Genomic DNA, 14,121 nt, shown 5'->3' on the forward strand with positions numbered 1-14,121 from the left:
AGGTGCATCAAGGGGCTGCTAGAGGTGATGTCCAAGAACGTTTCGGGTGTCTTGATCAGTGCATGTTCTAAGGTGGCTCCGTCTCCGTCATCACCTCCGATGGCTCACCATCGGTCATCCGAAGAGCCATTGCAAATTCAGATTTATAGAGGATTATTGACATCACTAAAAACAGTTGCTTTATCATATTAAGGGCTGCAAACAGTACCAACATATTAGCCATGACTGTCTACAATACAAATGTATCACAGGACTATTTTTCATTATTCCAGTATTTGTCTGCTGTGTAATCAAGCAGTCGTGTCTGACTTAGCAGAGATGTCCTGCTTTGAAGTTAACAGAGTTTTGAGGACAGAGTTTATAGAAACTCAAAGTGCTCCAAGGAGTCCTGTGGTCATCCTGACATCACTAGACTTTCAGTAGCATTGGGACTTCTACAGTAATTTCTTTTCAGATGTGGGTGATTGAGTAGGTTTTTCTCTCCATCATTCACAATTCATGTGCCTCTCCTAAGCCAAAAACAAAACACTAAACTATGACAATAAACACGGTTGCACAGGAGAGAAGGGGCTTTGTTTTAAGTGCAAAAATCAAAGTATTGACTTGGATGTACTTGGAATGTGCATGTTTGTTTTCTAAGTATCAAGATTGGCATCTGGCATTAATAACAGGGACTGATCTAGACTACCGCATAGTATTGTATTGGCCCAAAATGCACGTTGCTGGTCCCTGCAGTGGGAACTACACGTCTTAAGTTTAGGAAGGTGGATAGATCTTCTGCTCAAAATACAGAATGAGCTTCTCAGTGGCTCCTGCTCCGTCTGTGGTCTGGTTAGTTGACCGTTATCGGGATTCCCTCCAATGGGTGCACAGTGTTTCGCCTGCTTACTGTGCAGCAGCGCCACCTGTGACTTGCTAGGTGCCGGTCAGCGTGCAACATTGTCAAGGAGAGAACCATTGGTCCTCCAGCCAAAGCTAACAGTGCTGCAGGTTCAGTGCGGCTTCTGGTTTGAACGCATGCACAGTCCTCTTTCTCCCGGATTACTGTGAGACTCAGAGCAGTACAATTAAGCTCCGCGAGGAGCTGTAAAATTAATTAAGGAAGAGGTACAGGTTCATTCCTTACTGAAAGGAAAAGAAAAGAGGCATGTTTCGCCTGTGGAGCCTTCTTCAAGTGTGTCAGGTGTGTCAGACAGAACGCTGTGTTTCTTTTCTTTTCCTTTCGGTATGGAATAAACCTTTACCTGTTCCTTTGCAGCCTGCACTGGCTTCCAGTCAAATTCCTTCCGGTAAGGCTCTACATGGCTTGGCACCTCAGTACCTGTCTGAACTATTATCGCCCTACTCCCCACCTCGCAACCTCCGCTCTTCAAATTCTGCCCTCCTTACTGTCCCCCAAGCCCGTCTACATTGCATGGGCGACAGGGCCTTCTCCTGCTATGCCCCCAATCTCTGGAACTCTTTGCCCAAGGATATTAGAGAGTCACCTTCTCTAAACTCCTTCAAATCCAGACTCAAAACCCTCTTCTTCAGAAAAGCCTTTACTGAACTGGTTCCATTCTTCACCCCTCTGCTCTTCTTAGTACCACCTTCCACAGTCTCCTCTATATATTGTAATTGTGTCTTATCTTGTGTATTCTTCTTATTTATTGTTATACTCTTCTTATTTATTGCTGTTGTCATCCTGTAAAGCGCTTTGAGAAGCCACCTTTAAAGGTGCTATATAAAATAAGGTTTATTATTACTATTATTATTATTATTATTATTATTATTATTATTATTATTATTATCATTATTATTATTATTATTATTATTATTATTATTATTATTATTATTATTATTATTATTATTATTATTATTATTACACACGCTGGTGCAGCTCCCTTTGTGAAATTAATGAAGTCGGTTAAGAATTTAGGATTGAATTCGGGGGGGGGCTGTCAGAGGAATAATCAGTTGGCAGGGAAGGTGGTTTGAATTAGTCAGTTTAGTTTGCCTCTGCAATGTGAAGGTGGAGCCCTGAGCATTCGGCTGGCAGACTGTGATGCTGCCTCTCCCTGTTCCAGTGAACACCGTGTGCGTGGAGGGATCACTCGCTCTGACCAGAAATGAGACGCAAGCTGCTGTTCTCCCTGGGGCTGGTTGTGTTGGCAGTGTGGCAGAGCCATGCCGAGCCACTGCAGTCGGAAACTCTCAGTGAGGTAGGTCAAAGAGTACCGGTTCGGGCGGGAAACCGGCTCAGGAAAGCTCGTTTTCAAGCTCCCTAGCATGAACTACTTCAAAACTGCCACGCTGTGTTGGCGGTTTGCTGCTTGTTTGGGCTGAAACTCATGAGGAGGAGAAACTGGAGCCACCAGTGGTAAAAGGCAACCACACGAGGTAGGACTTCTATTGCGTGTTGCATGAACAGAGGCCAGCGTGGTTCAGTAATAAGGATTTCAGTACCAGTCCAGAGACCTTCCCTCAGCACTTTGAGTACACTGCCACAGGGCAGGCCAAGGGACTAAGAGAAGGTCTTTCACAGGTCAATCGCACTTTTCAGCATAATCTAGGCTAGAAGAGTTGTTTTAAGCACGTCTGACGTCTGTCCGTCGTTCCTGTTGGGAGCGCACCATTGTCAGTGCCGCAGTCCAGTCTACACCAGCAGCGTGAGTAGCACACCACTGTGCGCAAGGCTCCGTCCCCTGCGTCCACTTTTACACTCCTTCAACCGAAACAAAAGCTTCCGGGCTGTTTTTATACCCCTGCACAGAAGTGGAGTGTAAAACCCGAATTGGATCTATCCATTCTTCCCTTCGGCCGTCCACTTCCTAACGGGTTAATCCGATACAGGATCGCAGGGATCCGAGGCCCGTCCCGGCGAGCCTCGCAGGATACTCACTGGACCAGGTCCATCGCAGGTCACACCCAGACACGGACACGCACACTCACACCCGGGTCAGGCTCTGCTATGTAATGCAATTCAATGTTTTTCTTCTTACCACCCCAGTACAATGCCCCCTTGCTGAGGTGCTGGCCAGCCCAGTTGCCCCTGGCTTCCTGTGGCTGAAATAGAGGACCAGCTCATGAGGTCACGAACAACCACAAACAGCCAGGTGCCGAGCGCGTGCTGCAGAGGTTTCGTTGGGGAGTCATCTCAAAGATGGACGACAAAAAACGCATTGCTGGGGTGGGGAGGGCCGAAGATCACTACACCGCCAGCAGCCCTTCGCACGATAGCTTCATCGAGTGCTGTGTTTATTTGCAGTATTACATTACAGTAAACTAATGTGATTAGAATATCGTCCTCGTCCATGAGGAGTATAATCGGGTGTATTGATATTGAATATGTTCGATTATGCAGTGGTTAGCTTTGCTGCCTGGCAGTGCTGGGCCCTGGGTTCAATGCTGGACCTGGATTGCTATCTGTGTGGAGTTTGTATGTTCTGCCTCTGTTAGTGCGGGTTTTCTCCGGGTGCACCAGTTTCCTCCTACAATCTCCCCCCCCACCCCCCCTCCGTCGCCCAAAATACTTGTAGGCTAATTGGGGAAGCCAATTGGGAAAATTTGTCCTCTCATGGATATTTACTCCACTCTACTTTTGAAATGATTGCATTTGCCCCTCCCCTGCAGCTCCTTGGCCTACTGAGAGCCCTGGACTCTTTTGATGGACAGGCTGGAGGAGACAGATTATTGGAGGGTGTGCCAGAGGCGGGGCTCAGCTCCGACAGCCTGGAGAAGAGGGACCTCCCACGGCTGGGCGTGTCCATGGACAGGCCACTCCCCCAGAAGGGCGGGGACAGGTGAGTTCTTATTAATGAGGAATCCATCAGGAAATGTGAACTGCAGGTTTACTGCATGGTATAAAAAAAATGAATGTAGAAATGTGTCTAGATTGTAAAGGATGTTTATGTAAAGCCATGATCCTCACTTCTAGTCCCAGAGATCCAGCACTACTACTACTACTGCCTCTGCTCCCCAAGAACTTCCAGCACAAATTTTAAAGACACACCCCTCCCCACAGAAAACCCTGTGGATCTCTGGGACCAGAGGTGAAGATCAATGAACTGTCACAGACTCTCATGATAAACCTGCTGTCTTTCACAAGCAGTGCTAAACTCCATGAAAGTGCATATCTGTTTCCTTTAATGTCTGTCACCTTTAATCTGTCATAGGTGACAGTAGCCTCTGGTGTCCCTGCCATTCACCTTCAATCAATGTTTAGCAATCAGAACATATCTTTTTTCTGAAAAATCCCCTCCTGAAACCATTGGGCCACCCATCTTTTTATTCTCTGGTCTCCGACAGCGCCCCCTAGTGGAATTGTATCCAATCGGGGACAGATGCAGCCACCAAAGGAGTTTTGCACAGCAACACCAGGATTCCCGGTCTGTCTTGACCCCACCGAACCCTGGTCATGCTCAGCCACTTGTGTGCCCCCACTCAAGGAGTCCTGGTTACAGTCAGGTTATGACCGCAGCCCACAGCATGACCAGCTGGAGAGCTCAACCACTCTGATTCACGTACCAGTACTGCGCAAGCCACAGGGGGCCTTCAGGCTCGCTTATTATTCCATCATCAGGCCGTATCTGATGTCTGGATGATGATCTGGACAGCGGCAGAGGCGTTACAGTGTGGAACTGTAATCAAGTTCTGACCCCTTTTTCTCTCTTGCTCACGCCAACAGGAGGATCTTGGAGGGCCCCAGGTACCGGTTCTCCTTCCCGCTACGTGGATAAGGAGCGAGGCGGGATGATGCCCGAGAGGTCAGAGTTCACTCTAACCCTGAACCGCTTCTAGACTTCCTGTTGCTCCCACTCAAATGTCCTGCCCCCCCCCCCCCCTCAGGTGACAGTTCCACTGCTTGTGTAACAAAATCGTGAATCCAGCTCGGAAACCCTCAAGAACCCGACTCGATGTCTCGAGATATTACTTTTCCAGCGCATGCCGTTGTTGTCAGGGCTTGTATCCTAATAAAATGCTCAGTTCTTTATCATTATTATGGCACTGATCCTTTTTGTCGGGGTGTAGACCTTGCACTTTCCCCAAAAGACCCCGATCTAAAAAACAGCAGTTTCTGACTCCCTGCTGCCCCCCCACCTCCCAGAAAACAAACACTAAAAGAGGAGAATCCCACAAGCACACACCCCTGTGCACTCACAGCTGGAGATCTCCCACAGTCAGTTCACCCCTGGTTCGCATTCATGCTTCAGATCAGATTCACCTGGCTGATTTAGTTATCAGCTGGCCTATAGAAATGACGTTTTCTTTTAAGGTACTGTGGCTCTGACGGGCTTGAAGCAAGGCTCAGCTGCTAAAGAATAGGAGGTCTCCCAAAACAAGCACATGATTTATCCAGACAATTAGAGCACTGAAAGAATGGTGAGACTGCAGTTGTCAGGAAACTATTTGCTGATTTTTCACCGAGAGGCCCTGTCCTCCGCCTCCCAGACACACCATCTTCAAACCAGAAAAGCAACATCCGAGCTTTTCAAAACATAAAGCTTTATTCATATTCAACGTACAATTCAGCACCCCCCATAGCAGTGGGTTCAGGAACTGTAAGTTTGTCCGTACAGTATGTACAGTTTGGTCATCGGCGTTATAAAACGGCAGTGAGGGAGATTCGTTTCCTGCCTGTGTGTGTGCCTGTCTTCTACAGAAAAAAAAAAACGATGGCCTGGGAACACCAGCAATTCATAAAAAAGACAAAACTTGCACTTTGAAAAGAGTCCTGGAAAACTAGAAGGCAAACATGGCAAAGCTCAGTTTTATGTCTGATCGGTTCAGGGTGTGTCGGGGTGGTATGATAGAGTTCAGCCAGGGGTTAGCATCTTTAACCTGTCTGAGCCCGCGTGAGACTGGGGTCCTGCAGTGTGGCTCTGTTTGCTCTAAAACAACGTTTGGTTGGTCCTTGCATCCGCTTGGACCTCTGTGTCGGTTCGCCCGGGACATGTGTGCCCGTTGCTGGTCATGTCAAAAAACGTGATGCCAATTAACTTCACCAATTAACTGCTGGTGGATGGGTCATGAAGTGTCAGTCTGAGTCGAGTCTGCCGTCTGAGGTGTGTGTGTGTGTGTGTGTGTGTGTGTCTGCAGCAGGCCTCAGACGCAGTACTTCCAGAAGCACTCGGAGGTGTTTCCTCTCTTCCGGTACTGCTTTCTGTTTCCCAGGAAGCGGCTCAGCGGGGGCACTCTGCTCTGTTTCTCCAGCAGCACCTGGAAGGGAGCGTTCGGGACAGTCAGTCCTCTGCCAAACCCTGCACCTCGTGTTGGCCTGATCAGAATCCCTTGCCTTCCCACGATTAGCATCATATAACATAGCTGTCCAGCTCTCGCTTACTGCTGTAACTGCACACCTGCAATCTGAATACCAGGCTTCTGCATCGGAAGACTGTCGTTGCACAAGGAACCGAACGCCAGGGTGTTTGTGTCTGCTCCATTTTGAGCTGGGTATTTTGTCCCGTGCTCTTTATTTGTACAGGGAGTCTGCTAATTTCAGTAATTTGGGGCTCTGTGATCATACATTGTAACACACATGCGCAACACGATATTGCTGCTCAGTTGCAAAAATATGAGAAGCTCTGTAACTCGGAAACAGGATCCTTCAACGTTGCAAAGACGTCGGTGCCTACCTCTTTCACAGCTTCCCGAGGAACGTACCCCGTTGTTCTGAGGCCTGCGACAGAACAGGGAGGAAGTGGGAGAGAAAGAGAGATTTACTTCTCCTGTACAATGAATGAGCACTGTCATTAATGCATTATTACCGCATAATGAAATTTTTCTCTCCAGTGTAATGACTTGAATAATTAGATTTGATTTCTTAAAATGCAGACATAACAGAGCCAGCGCTCACAGCATGAACTGCGCCGCTGGTAGATTAAAGAAATGGAGCACTGCATGAAAAAAACCCAACTATGCTTTAGATTACAAGAAATACGATATCGGGAAACAACCTTGAGAGATCTTGCACCCCTAAAGCTGTGATTCTCAATCCTGGCTCTGGGGAATCGTGGGCTCATTCAGTTTGTGTCTTACATGAGCTCATGTAAAAACATAACAGCCAGAGGTGACCATCACTGGGATGTAGACAGCAGGCATGCACATATAAGCAGTGGCAATGATAAAGGCTATTCCATTCCCACTGGGTAAGAAAGGGAAGACTCCTTAATTCATTCTCCTACTCTTTCACAGCAGACTGTACTACGTAGGTACAACCTCTCGACACTAGTAGTGTAGTTATACCTGACTCTCTGGAATGAACAGAAGATCTTCTCAAAAAGGGATAGCAGAGATCTCAGTCCTCCTTTTTTTTGCATACATTTAAAAATGCTAATTCCTGCCCACGCCCAGGTTTAGTCAAATTATTCTTCTGTTCAAGGCTTGATGAGCCAAAGGCTGTTACACAGACTGTACTGAAGGAAAAGAAAAATATTTCATATTCCATTAAAAAGCAAAATATTTGATATTTCACTTCAGTGTCTGCAAATTCATGCAAAATAGGGCACAGTAACATACTTTGCATTCTCAGCAGCTATGTTTGGTTTACATTAGTACCTGCAGGTCCAAAACAACGTAATGGATCAAACTGACACGCTATAGGAGCGTTATAACTGGTTGCACCCTGAAAAGCACCCTGTACTCTCTCTGGCTCAAGAGCTGTTCAGTGCTTATATATTGTCAAAGATGGGAAATTTGCAGGCTGTGACACAATGAATAATGCAGTGCATTTAACACAACATGAACCCATTAACAAATAAAAAAAAGATTGTACTTGCATAAGATGCAAAAAGAAGTCAATAATGATAATTTTTCTTACAATTTAGAAAGACAGATAAGGGAGTTGGGTGATCAGTGCCTATCCCAGCAAGCAAAGGCACAAGGCAGGGTCCAGCCCAGACACCAGTCCATGGCAGAGCACACCTACCAGGGCCAGCCTTCCCAGAAGCCCCTTAACTTACCAGCATGTCTTTGACCCTGCAAGGAAACTGGAGCGCCCAGAGGAAAGAGAACATGCATACTCCACACAGACACCTCTCCAGGTCCGGAATTGAACCCGGAGTCCCAGCACAAAGAGGCAGCAACGCTAATGAATGTGCCACCGTGCCGCCCATAATAACAACAACCAGATATATACTGTGTATGGTACAGATCTATAATGCAGATCTAGAAGCTCTTACCTCCATCCCGGACGATATCAGCGGCTGGCAGTGAAGAGTAGCCTAGAGCTGGGCTGCCCTGGGACAGGAAGGCCTGTTCCGAGAGGCTGAGATCGTCTGGGCTGACCACACGACTCTCCTCCACCGACACTGCAAGAAAAGACCGCCGCCACGCTCGATTCAGCCCGTGCAACAGACTGAGGACTGAAGAGGAAGGAGGCACGACTACAGTTCAAGAGAACATCCACACAGGCAACAGTTCTTCCACCTGTGCTGCTGGAGGAGATGCACTGCGATCTTTCAGTTAGCTACTTACAAAACAAGACCGAAGGGCCACAACACTGTGTTGGGAGCCTCTCTTTTGTTCAAAAGAACAAATGTTTCTTCTCAGCAGGGCTTACAAATGCCAAACAAATGCTGTTCTGTCCTCTTAACTCGTTCTGAGCTTCTTCAGTGCGAGAGATCAAAATGTGCCCTCACTGGGGGCAAAGCACAGTTTACAAAGCAGCCTGCTTTGCTTTCTGTGCTACCCAGCCATCCCATACCCCCTCCTCATTGCTTTGGCAAATCGCCTGCTTGCAGGACACGATAAATGCACCGCAGCACCTGTAACACCCAGCAGACTGAGCAACAGGTCCATCGTTACGAACAGGAGTTCTGGTGCGGTCAACTCCCCCGAGCCCTCTCTGCCTGCTGGGATGGCTGCCCTGCCAGAGTGCCGGGTCAGCCTGTGGCTGTTACCAGCTGGTCACACTCACCCGGCCCGGAGTAGGACATCTCGGCTGAGTCTGTGATGGGGTGGGCGAAGACGGGCCAGGACACGGTGAGCAGCAGGGCCCAGGACAGCAGGAGCTTGCCCATCATGGCTGGTCTTCACGGGGGAGAGCTGGGAGGCAGTGCGGCAGGGACCTTTGTCGGAGATTTTCGTTTGCTTGGCGACTTCTCCTCTCCAGCGTCCCGAGTCTGATGTGCCCCCTTCTCGCTCTCCCTCCTGATTTATATACCCCTCCTACCGTGCGAGCGCAAATATCCTCATCCATCCTGCCTTCGAAAATACCCCCCCCCCCCCCACCCTTACGTCTATATTCTGTTTTTTACAGCTGCTTTTGCTCATAAATACACAACCGGATGAATGAATAAGTAAATAAGGACGAGACTCACCCTTGTCCCCGGTCTCTGGTTGTTTTATCGCTGTGCCTGTAATTTTGTTTTGTTTTTTTACTGAGTTCATAAATTTTCAGCCAAACGCAGGTGTGCAGCGCACTGCTTTCACAGAGAGGAGCTGAGCTTTGGAAACGGGGTAGCCATCAATACCCACTGGTCCGCAGGTCCTGGAACTTGCTTTTGGGCAGATTTGAGCCGGCCCCTGAAGACTAGAGATAGGAAACACAAGGCCAGAAAGCTTACAAATGAGAATAGGATCGTTTTGAGTGACCCGGGAGCCAAATTTGGGCCCCAGACTTTTGGAAAGAGTATTTCAAGAACGAAGAAACACACTTTGCTCCGCATTTTAAGAAAGGAAGGGTAAAACACGAAAGGTGTAAAGATAGGAATGAGACATTACAGGTCTCAACCAGAAAGTTTTTTGTTGTTCCAAGTATGGGCTGTTTGAGCTAACCGCACCTTATTGGGACTTTAAAAAGCAAGAATTTGCAGGTGTGTTTTTACAGATTTTCTAAATGTTTTGCTGGGAGAAGAAAAGGAAAATCCCCCTGTTGTAATCGCTTCGCTAGTCGTGTGGCAAATTTGAAACTAGTATCATATTAATACTATATTGGGAAAACGTTTTTCCTTGTCATGAATGCTAACCTTAGCCATTGGCACACTACGACTAAAATACGTCAGTGAGTGACCCTAGCGTGACAAAAAAAGTTTTAGTTAAAGGAAGCAACATTAAAATCTTCGCGCTACCCAGACAAACTAGTTGACTCGATTTGCAAGCTTTTCGACTTGGAATTCTGGGATTTACGTTGCGTTACGCGCTTCTGTAGGGGAGAGGGCTGTGTCTAATTTATTTCACTTCAATTACCATTGTAAATTTCCCGTTTACAGCTCTGTGGTGCACCGATAAATGGCGTTCACGATGTTGTTCACAGGTGCGTTACAGCACTATTTCGTCATTCTTTGAGAACACCGTATTCCTCCTGCTACTCGCTTGAATAATTGGGTTGCAGGAGGCCGCGCTACTGCGTGAAAGCTTGAATGTGTAATTTTCATCTTATTAGAAGTGAAAGGTTATTTTAATTTAATAAATGGAAACCGGCTGACACAGCGGCCTGACATTTCACGTTAAAGTCGAAAGGAGGTATTATACCTGTCAGGGACTTCTATAAAAATGTAATGAATGTGGCCCTGTGAATGAGCCTAAGTGATTCGCTCTCCGTTTGTACTCGCTGTTATTTTTTTTTAAGAGGTGCCATAAACGCTTATTTATGTGTGTTGTAGCAGCGGCAGACAGAGCCCAGGCGCTGCGGTGAACAAATTTATTTTAGCAGGTAGGGGCGACTCACGTCCCTCTCAACCCCCTCCTGAACTCGGGTTCAGTTCTTTTTGAAGCGCCGAGGGCTATCTGGAAACGAATGTCTAACCGACTAACATCAAGTCGGTTGAATGCAGCTGGGAGGATAAAGGAGTGTCTTTTATTTAGCAATGATGAAGGTAACTCAGGGATGCGGGTATACATACAGAAATGATGGAACTCGTTTTCGCTCCGCTTCTTCCAATTCAGGGGCGAAGGGGGGCCAGAGCCTATCCCAGCAAGCACTGGGCTCAAGGCGGGGGCCACCCAGGACCAGACAGCAGTCCATCGCAGGGCGGGACAAACACAGATTCGGCAGGACCCAGTTCACTTAAACAACCTGTCTTTGGACTGTGGGAGGAAACCGGAGCACCCAGAGGGAACCCACCAGAACATAAGGAGAACGTGCAAACTCCACGCAGACAGCACCCCAGGTCCAAAACTGAGCACAGGACCCCAGCACTGCGAGGTAGCTAATCACTGTGTTATTGTGAGCAGCTAATATTAAGTGCTGTTGGGGCTAATCTCTCGCATTTTACAACTATACTGTATATGCATCCATAAAAGTAAAAGCTTAGAAGTAAATATTTGTTGTGAAAAATAGAGAACTGCCAGGAAATAATTCAAAGCTGTTGTAAGTCAACATTGTTATAACATGAAGCAACAGTGAAGGCTTTGAGTGAACTGCTGATGCTCAAAACATACAAATATTGTGACTCTAGATGGTGCCTAAGACCTATGGGGTTTCCAAAACATACTGAGATTTTCTTTCTGATGGGTCCCAAGTCGACAAAAAGCCAAAACTCCTTTAAGTCTAGATAGAAGCGAATAACTCATGTCATTAAATGTGTTCTCCCAAACGAGCTATCCTTCGGGACCCAATTCACCCAGGCCACGATCTGTTCTCACCCCTGGGGTCTGGTAGGAGGTATCGCAGTATCAGAACACTGACCAGCAGAATCAAAAACTGTTTCTTCCCCCAAGCAGTCCGCATCATAAACAGCTCAAATTAGCACCTGCATTTTAAGGTACTGCACTGTTTGCACTATGTCCTGTCTTGGCTGTATTATAATGTCTATTATCTAAATTTATTGTCCAGGTCTGTTTGTCATTTGTGCCTATATACTGTATATTGTTTTCTCCATTATGTTACTGGGTACAGCTGAATGAGTAAGCATTGCAATACACTTGTGGTATATGGCAAATAAAGAAATCTTGAATCTTGAATCTGCTGGGCTCATCTGAAGAGGTGTCCAGGGCAAGACAAGGCAGAAGCAGTGTGGAGGTTTTGACCTGACTGCTTCTGAGTAGTTCGATCTGTGCAGCAGTGTTCACAAGAAACAGTCCACAGGCTATGAAAAGAGTTCTGAAGGACCTTAATGACTGGAGTAGGTGGCTAATGGGAGCTGTGCTTTTAACTCTCTGGCGTTAACAGCGGTATCCAAAATTGGAGCTAAGTAGAATAAAGACAGGGACTGGGGATGTATAGTTTGTTCCGGATTATGCAAACTGTTTGCACCCAATAATAAGGTGGATCATGTTAAGTATTTATTCCTGCAAAATTCACACTGGGTAATAAAGAGAGGATAGCTAACGGTCATCAGAGAGGGCTGGAGAGGTTGTACAGGGCAGTGAGGAGTGGATCAGACAGGGCTGGAGAGGTTGCAAAGTGCAGTGAGGAGTGGATCAGAAAGGGCTGGAGAGGTTGCACAGGGCAGTGAGGAGTGGATCAGAGAGGGCTGGAGAGGTTGCACAGGGCAGTGAAGAATGGATCAGAGAGGGCTGGAGAGGTTGCACAGAGCGGTGAGGAGTGGATCAGAGAGGGCTGGAGAGGTTGTACAGGGTAGTGAGGAGTGGATCAGACAGGGCTGGAGAGGTTGCACAGGGCAGTGAAGAATGGATCAGAGAGGGCTGGAGAGGTTGCAAAGTGCAGTGAGGAGTGAATCAGAGAGGGCTGGAGAGGTTGCACAGGGCAGTGAGGAGTGAATCAGACAGGGCTGAAGAGGTTGCAAAGTGCAGTGATGAGTGGATCAGAGAGGGCTGGAGAGGTTGCACAGGGCAGTGAGGAGTGGATCAGAGAGGGCTGGAGAGGTTGCAAAGTGCAGTGATGAGTGGATCAGAGGGCTGGAGAGGTTGCACAGGGCAGTGAGGAGTGGATCAGACAGGGCTGGAGAGGTTGCACAGGGCAGTGAGGAGTGGATCAGAGAGGGCTGGAGAGGTTGCACAGGGCAGTGAAGAATGGATCAGAGAGGGCTGGAGAGGTTGCACAGAGCGGTGAGGAGTGGATCAGAGAGGGCTGGAGAGGTTGTACAGGGTAGTGAGGAGTGGATCAGACAGGGCTGGAGAGGTTGCACAGGGCAGTGAGGAGTGAATCAGAGAGGGCTGGAGAGGTTGCACAGGGCAGTGAGGAGTGGATCAGAGAGGGCTGGAGAGGTTGCACAGGGCAGTGAGGAGTGGATCAGAGAGGGCTGGAGAGGTTGCACAGGGCAGTGAGGAGTGGATCAGACAGGGCTGGAGAGGTTGCACAGGGCAGTGAGGAGTGGATCAGACAGGGCTGGAGAGGTTGCACAGGGCAGTGAGGAGTGGATCAGACAGGGCTGGAGAGGTTGCACAGGGCAGTGAGGAGTGGATCAGACAGGGCTGGAGAGGTTGCACAGGGCAGTGAGGAGTGGATCAGACAGGGCTGAAGAGGTTGCACAGGGCAGTGAGGAGTGGATCAGAGAGGGCTGGAGAGGTTGCAAAGAGCAGTGAGGAGTGGATCAGAGAGGGCTGGAGAGGTTGCACAGGGCAGTGAGGAGTGGATCAGAGAGGGCTGGAGACATTGCACAGGGCAGTGAGGAGTGGATCAGAGAGGGCTGGAGACATTGCACAGGGCAGTGAGGAGTGGATCAGAGAGGGCTGGAGACATTGCACAGGGCAGTGAGGAGTGGATCAGAGAGGGCTGGAGACATTGCACAGGGCAGTGAGGAGTGGATCAGACAGGGCTGGAGACATTGCACAGGGCAGTGAGGAGTGGATCAGAGAGGGCTGGAGACATTGCACAGGGCAGTGAGGAGTGGATCAGATAGAGTTGAAGAGGAAAGTGAGGAGTGGGTTGCTGAAGATGCATACAACAGGCAGGCAGAGATAGATAAGGATACTCCACAAACTCTGTCACAGAGGAGGAGTTAGCCACAGATCTAAATCATGTTTTCTGAGCTAGACCGGTTATAGAGAATAAGCAGTTAGCTCACTGGGGTGTTTTAAGTGCAGAAAAGAGGATTATATCTTAGTTTCTCCCTGCGTGTTTCCAGGTTTCCTGTGATGAACTGGTGTCCTGTCTAGGGTGTGGTCTCACCTGGCATCCTGGGGGTCTGGAATAGGCACTTGGATCAGCCCTCACTAACCGGATTCAGCCCTGTCCCAAGGAGAGGTGCTTGTGTCCTTCCACAGGTCAGTCTTACCATACCCCCGCAGAGCCACATA

General features: G+C 48.2%; 1 protein-coding gene and 1 long non-coding RNA gene across 3 annotated transcripts; one reads left to right on the forward strand and one right to left on the reverse strand.

Annotated features, from left to right (window-relative positions):
• Window positions 1-5,522: 5,522 nt before the first annotated feature.
• On the reverse strand, window positions 5,523-9,502 carry uts2b (urotensin 2, beta). 2 transcript variants are annotated; one of them, XM_069183773.1, is made up of 5 exons: window positions 9,300-9,502; window positions 8,897-9,024; window positions 8,160-8,288; window positions 6,615-6,658; window positions 5,523-6,198 (listed from the first exon to the last, which is right to left on the reverse strand). In XM_069183773.1, the coding sequence occupies exons 2-5, from the start codon at window positions 9,000-9,002 to the stop codon at window positions 6,085-6,087; spliced, it is 393 nt and encodes a 130-aa protein (XP_069039874.1). In that variant the 5' UTR covers window positions 9,003-9,024; window positions 9,300-9,502; the 3' UTR covers window positions 5,523-6,084. The 2 variants fall into 2 exon arrangements, with proteins under 2 accessions (XP_069039874.1, XP_069039873.1); XM_069183772.1 differs by having other exon boundaries at window positions 8,897-9,147.
• Window positions 9,503-10,112: 610 nt separating this feature from the next.
• LOC138225099 (uncharacterized) lies at window positions 10,113-14,082 on the forward strand. The gene is made up of 3 exons (XR_011183671.1): window positions 10,113-10,234; window positions 10,867-11,125; window positions 13,950-14,082. It is a non-coding gene; the product is annotated as an uncharacterized lncRNA (long non-coding RNA).
• The last annotated feature ends 39 nt before the right edge of the window (window positions 14,083-14,121 follow it).

The sequence above is a fragment of the Lepisosteus oculatus genome, chromosome 25 (genome assembly GCF_040954835.1).
Source record: "Lepisosteus oculatus isolate fLepOcu1 chromosome 25, fLepOcu1.hap2, whole genome shotgun sequence".
Lineage (NCBI taxonomy): Eukaryota > Metazoa > Chordata > Actinopteri > Semionotiformes > Lepisosteidae > Lepisosteus > Lepisosteus oculatus.

Coding starts and splice junctions, on each gene's coding strand:
- uts2b (XM_069183773.1), bottom strand. CDS start 9,002: ATGATGGGCAAGCTCCTGCTGTCCTGGGCCCTGCTGCTCACCGTGTCC. Junction 8,289..8,896: donor GATGTCCTACTCCGGGCCGG/GTGAGTGTGACC, acceptor CTTTTCTTGCAG/TGTCGGTGGAGGAGAGTCGT. Junction 6,199..6,614: donor CTCGGGAAGCTGTGAAAGAG/GTAGGCACCGAC, acceptor GCTCCCTTCCAG/GTGCTGCTGGAGAAACAGAG.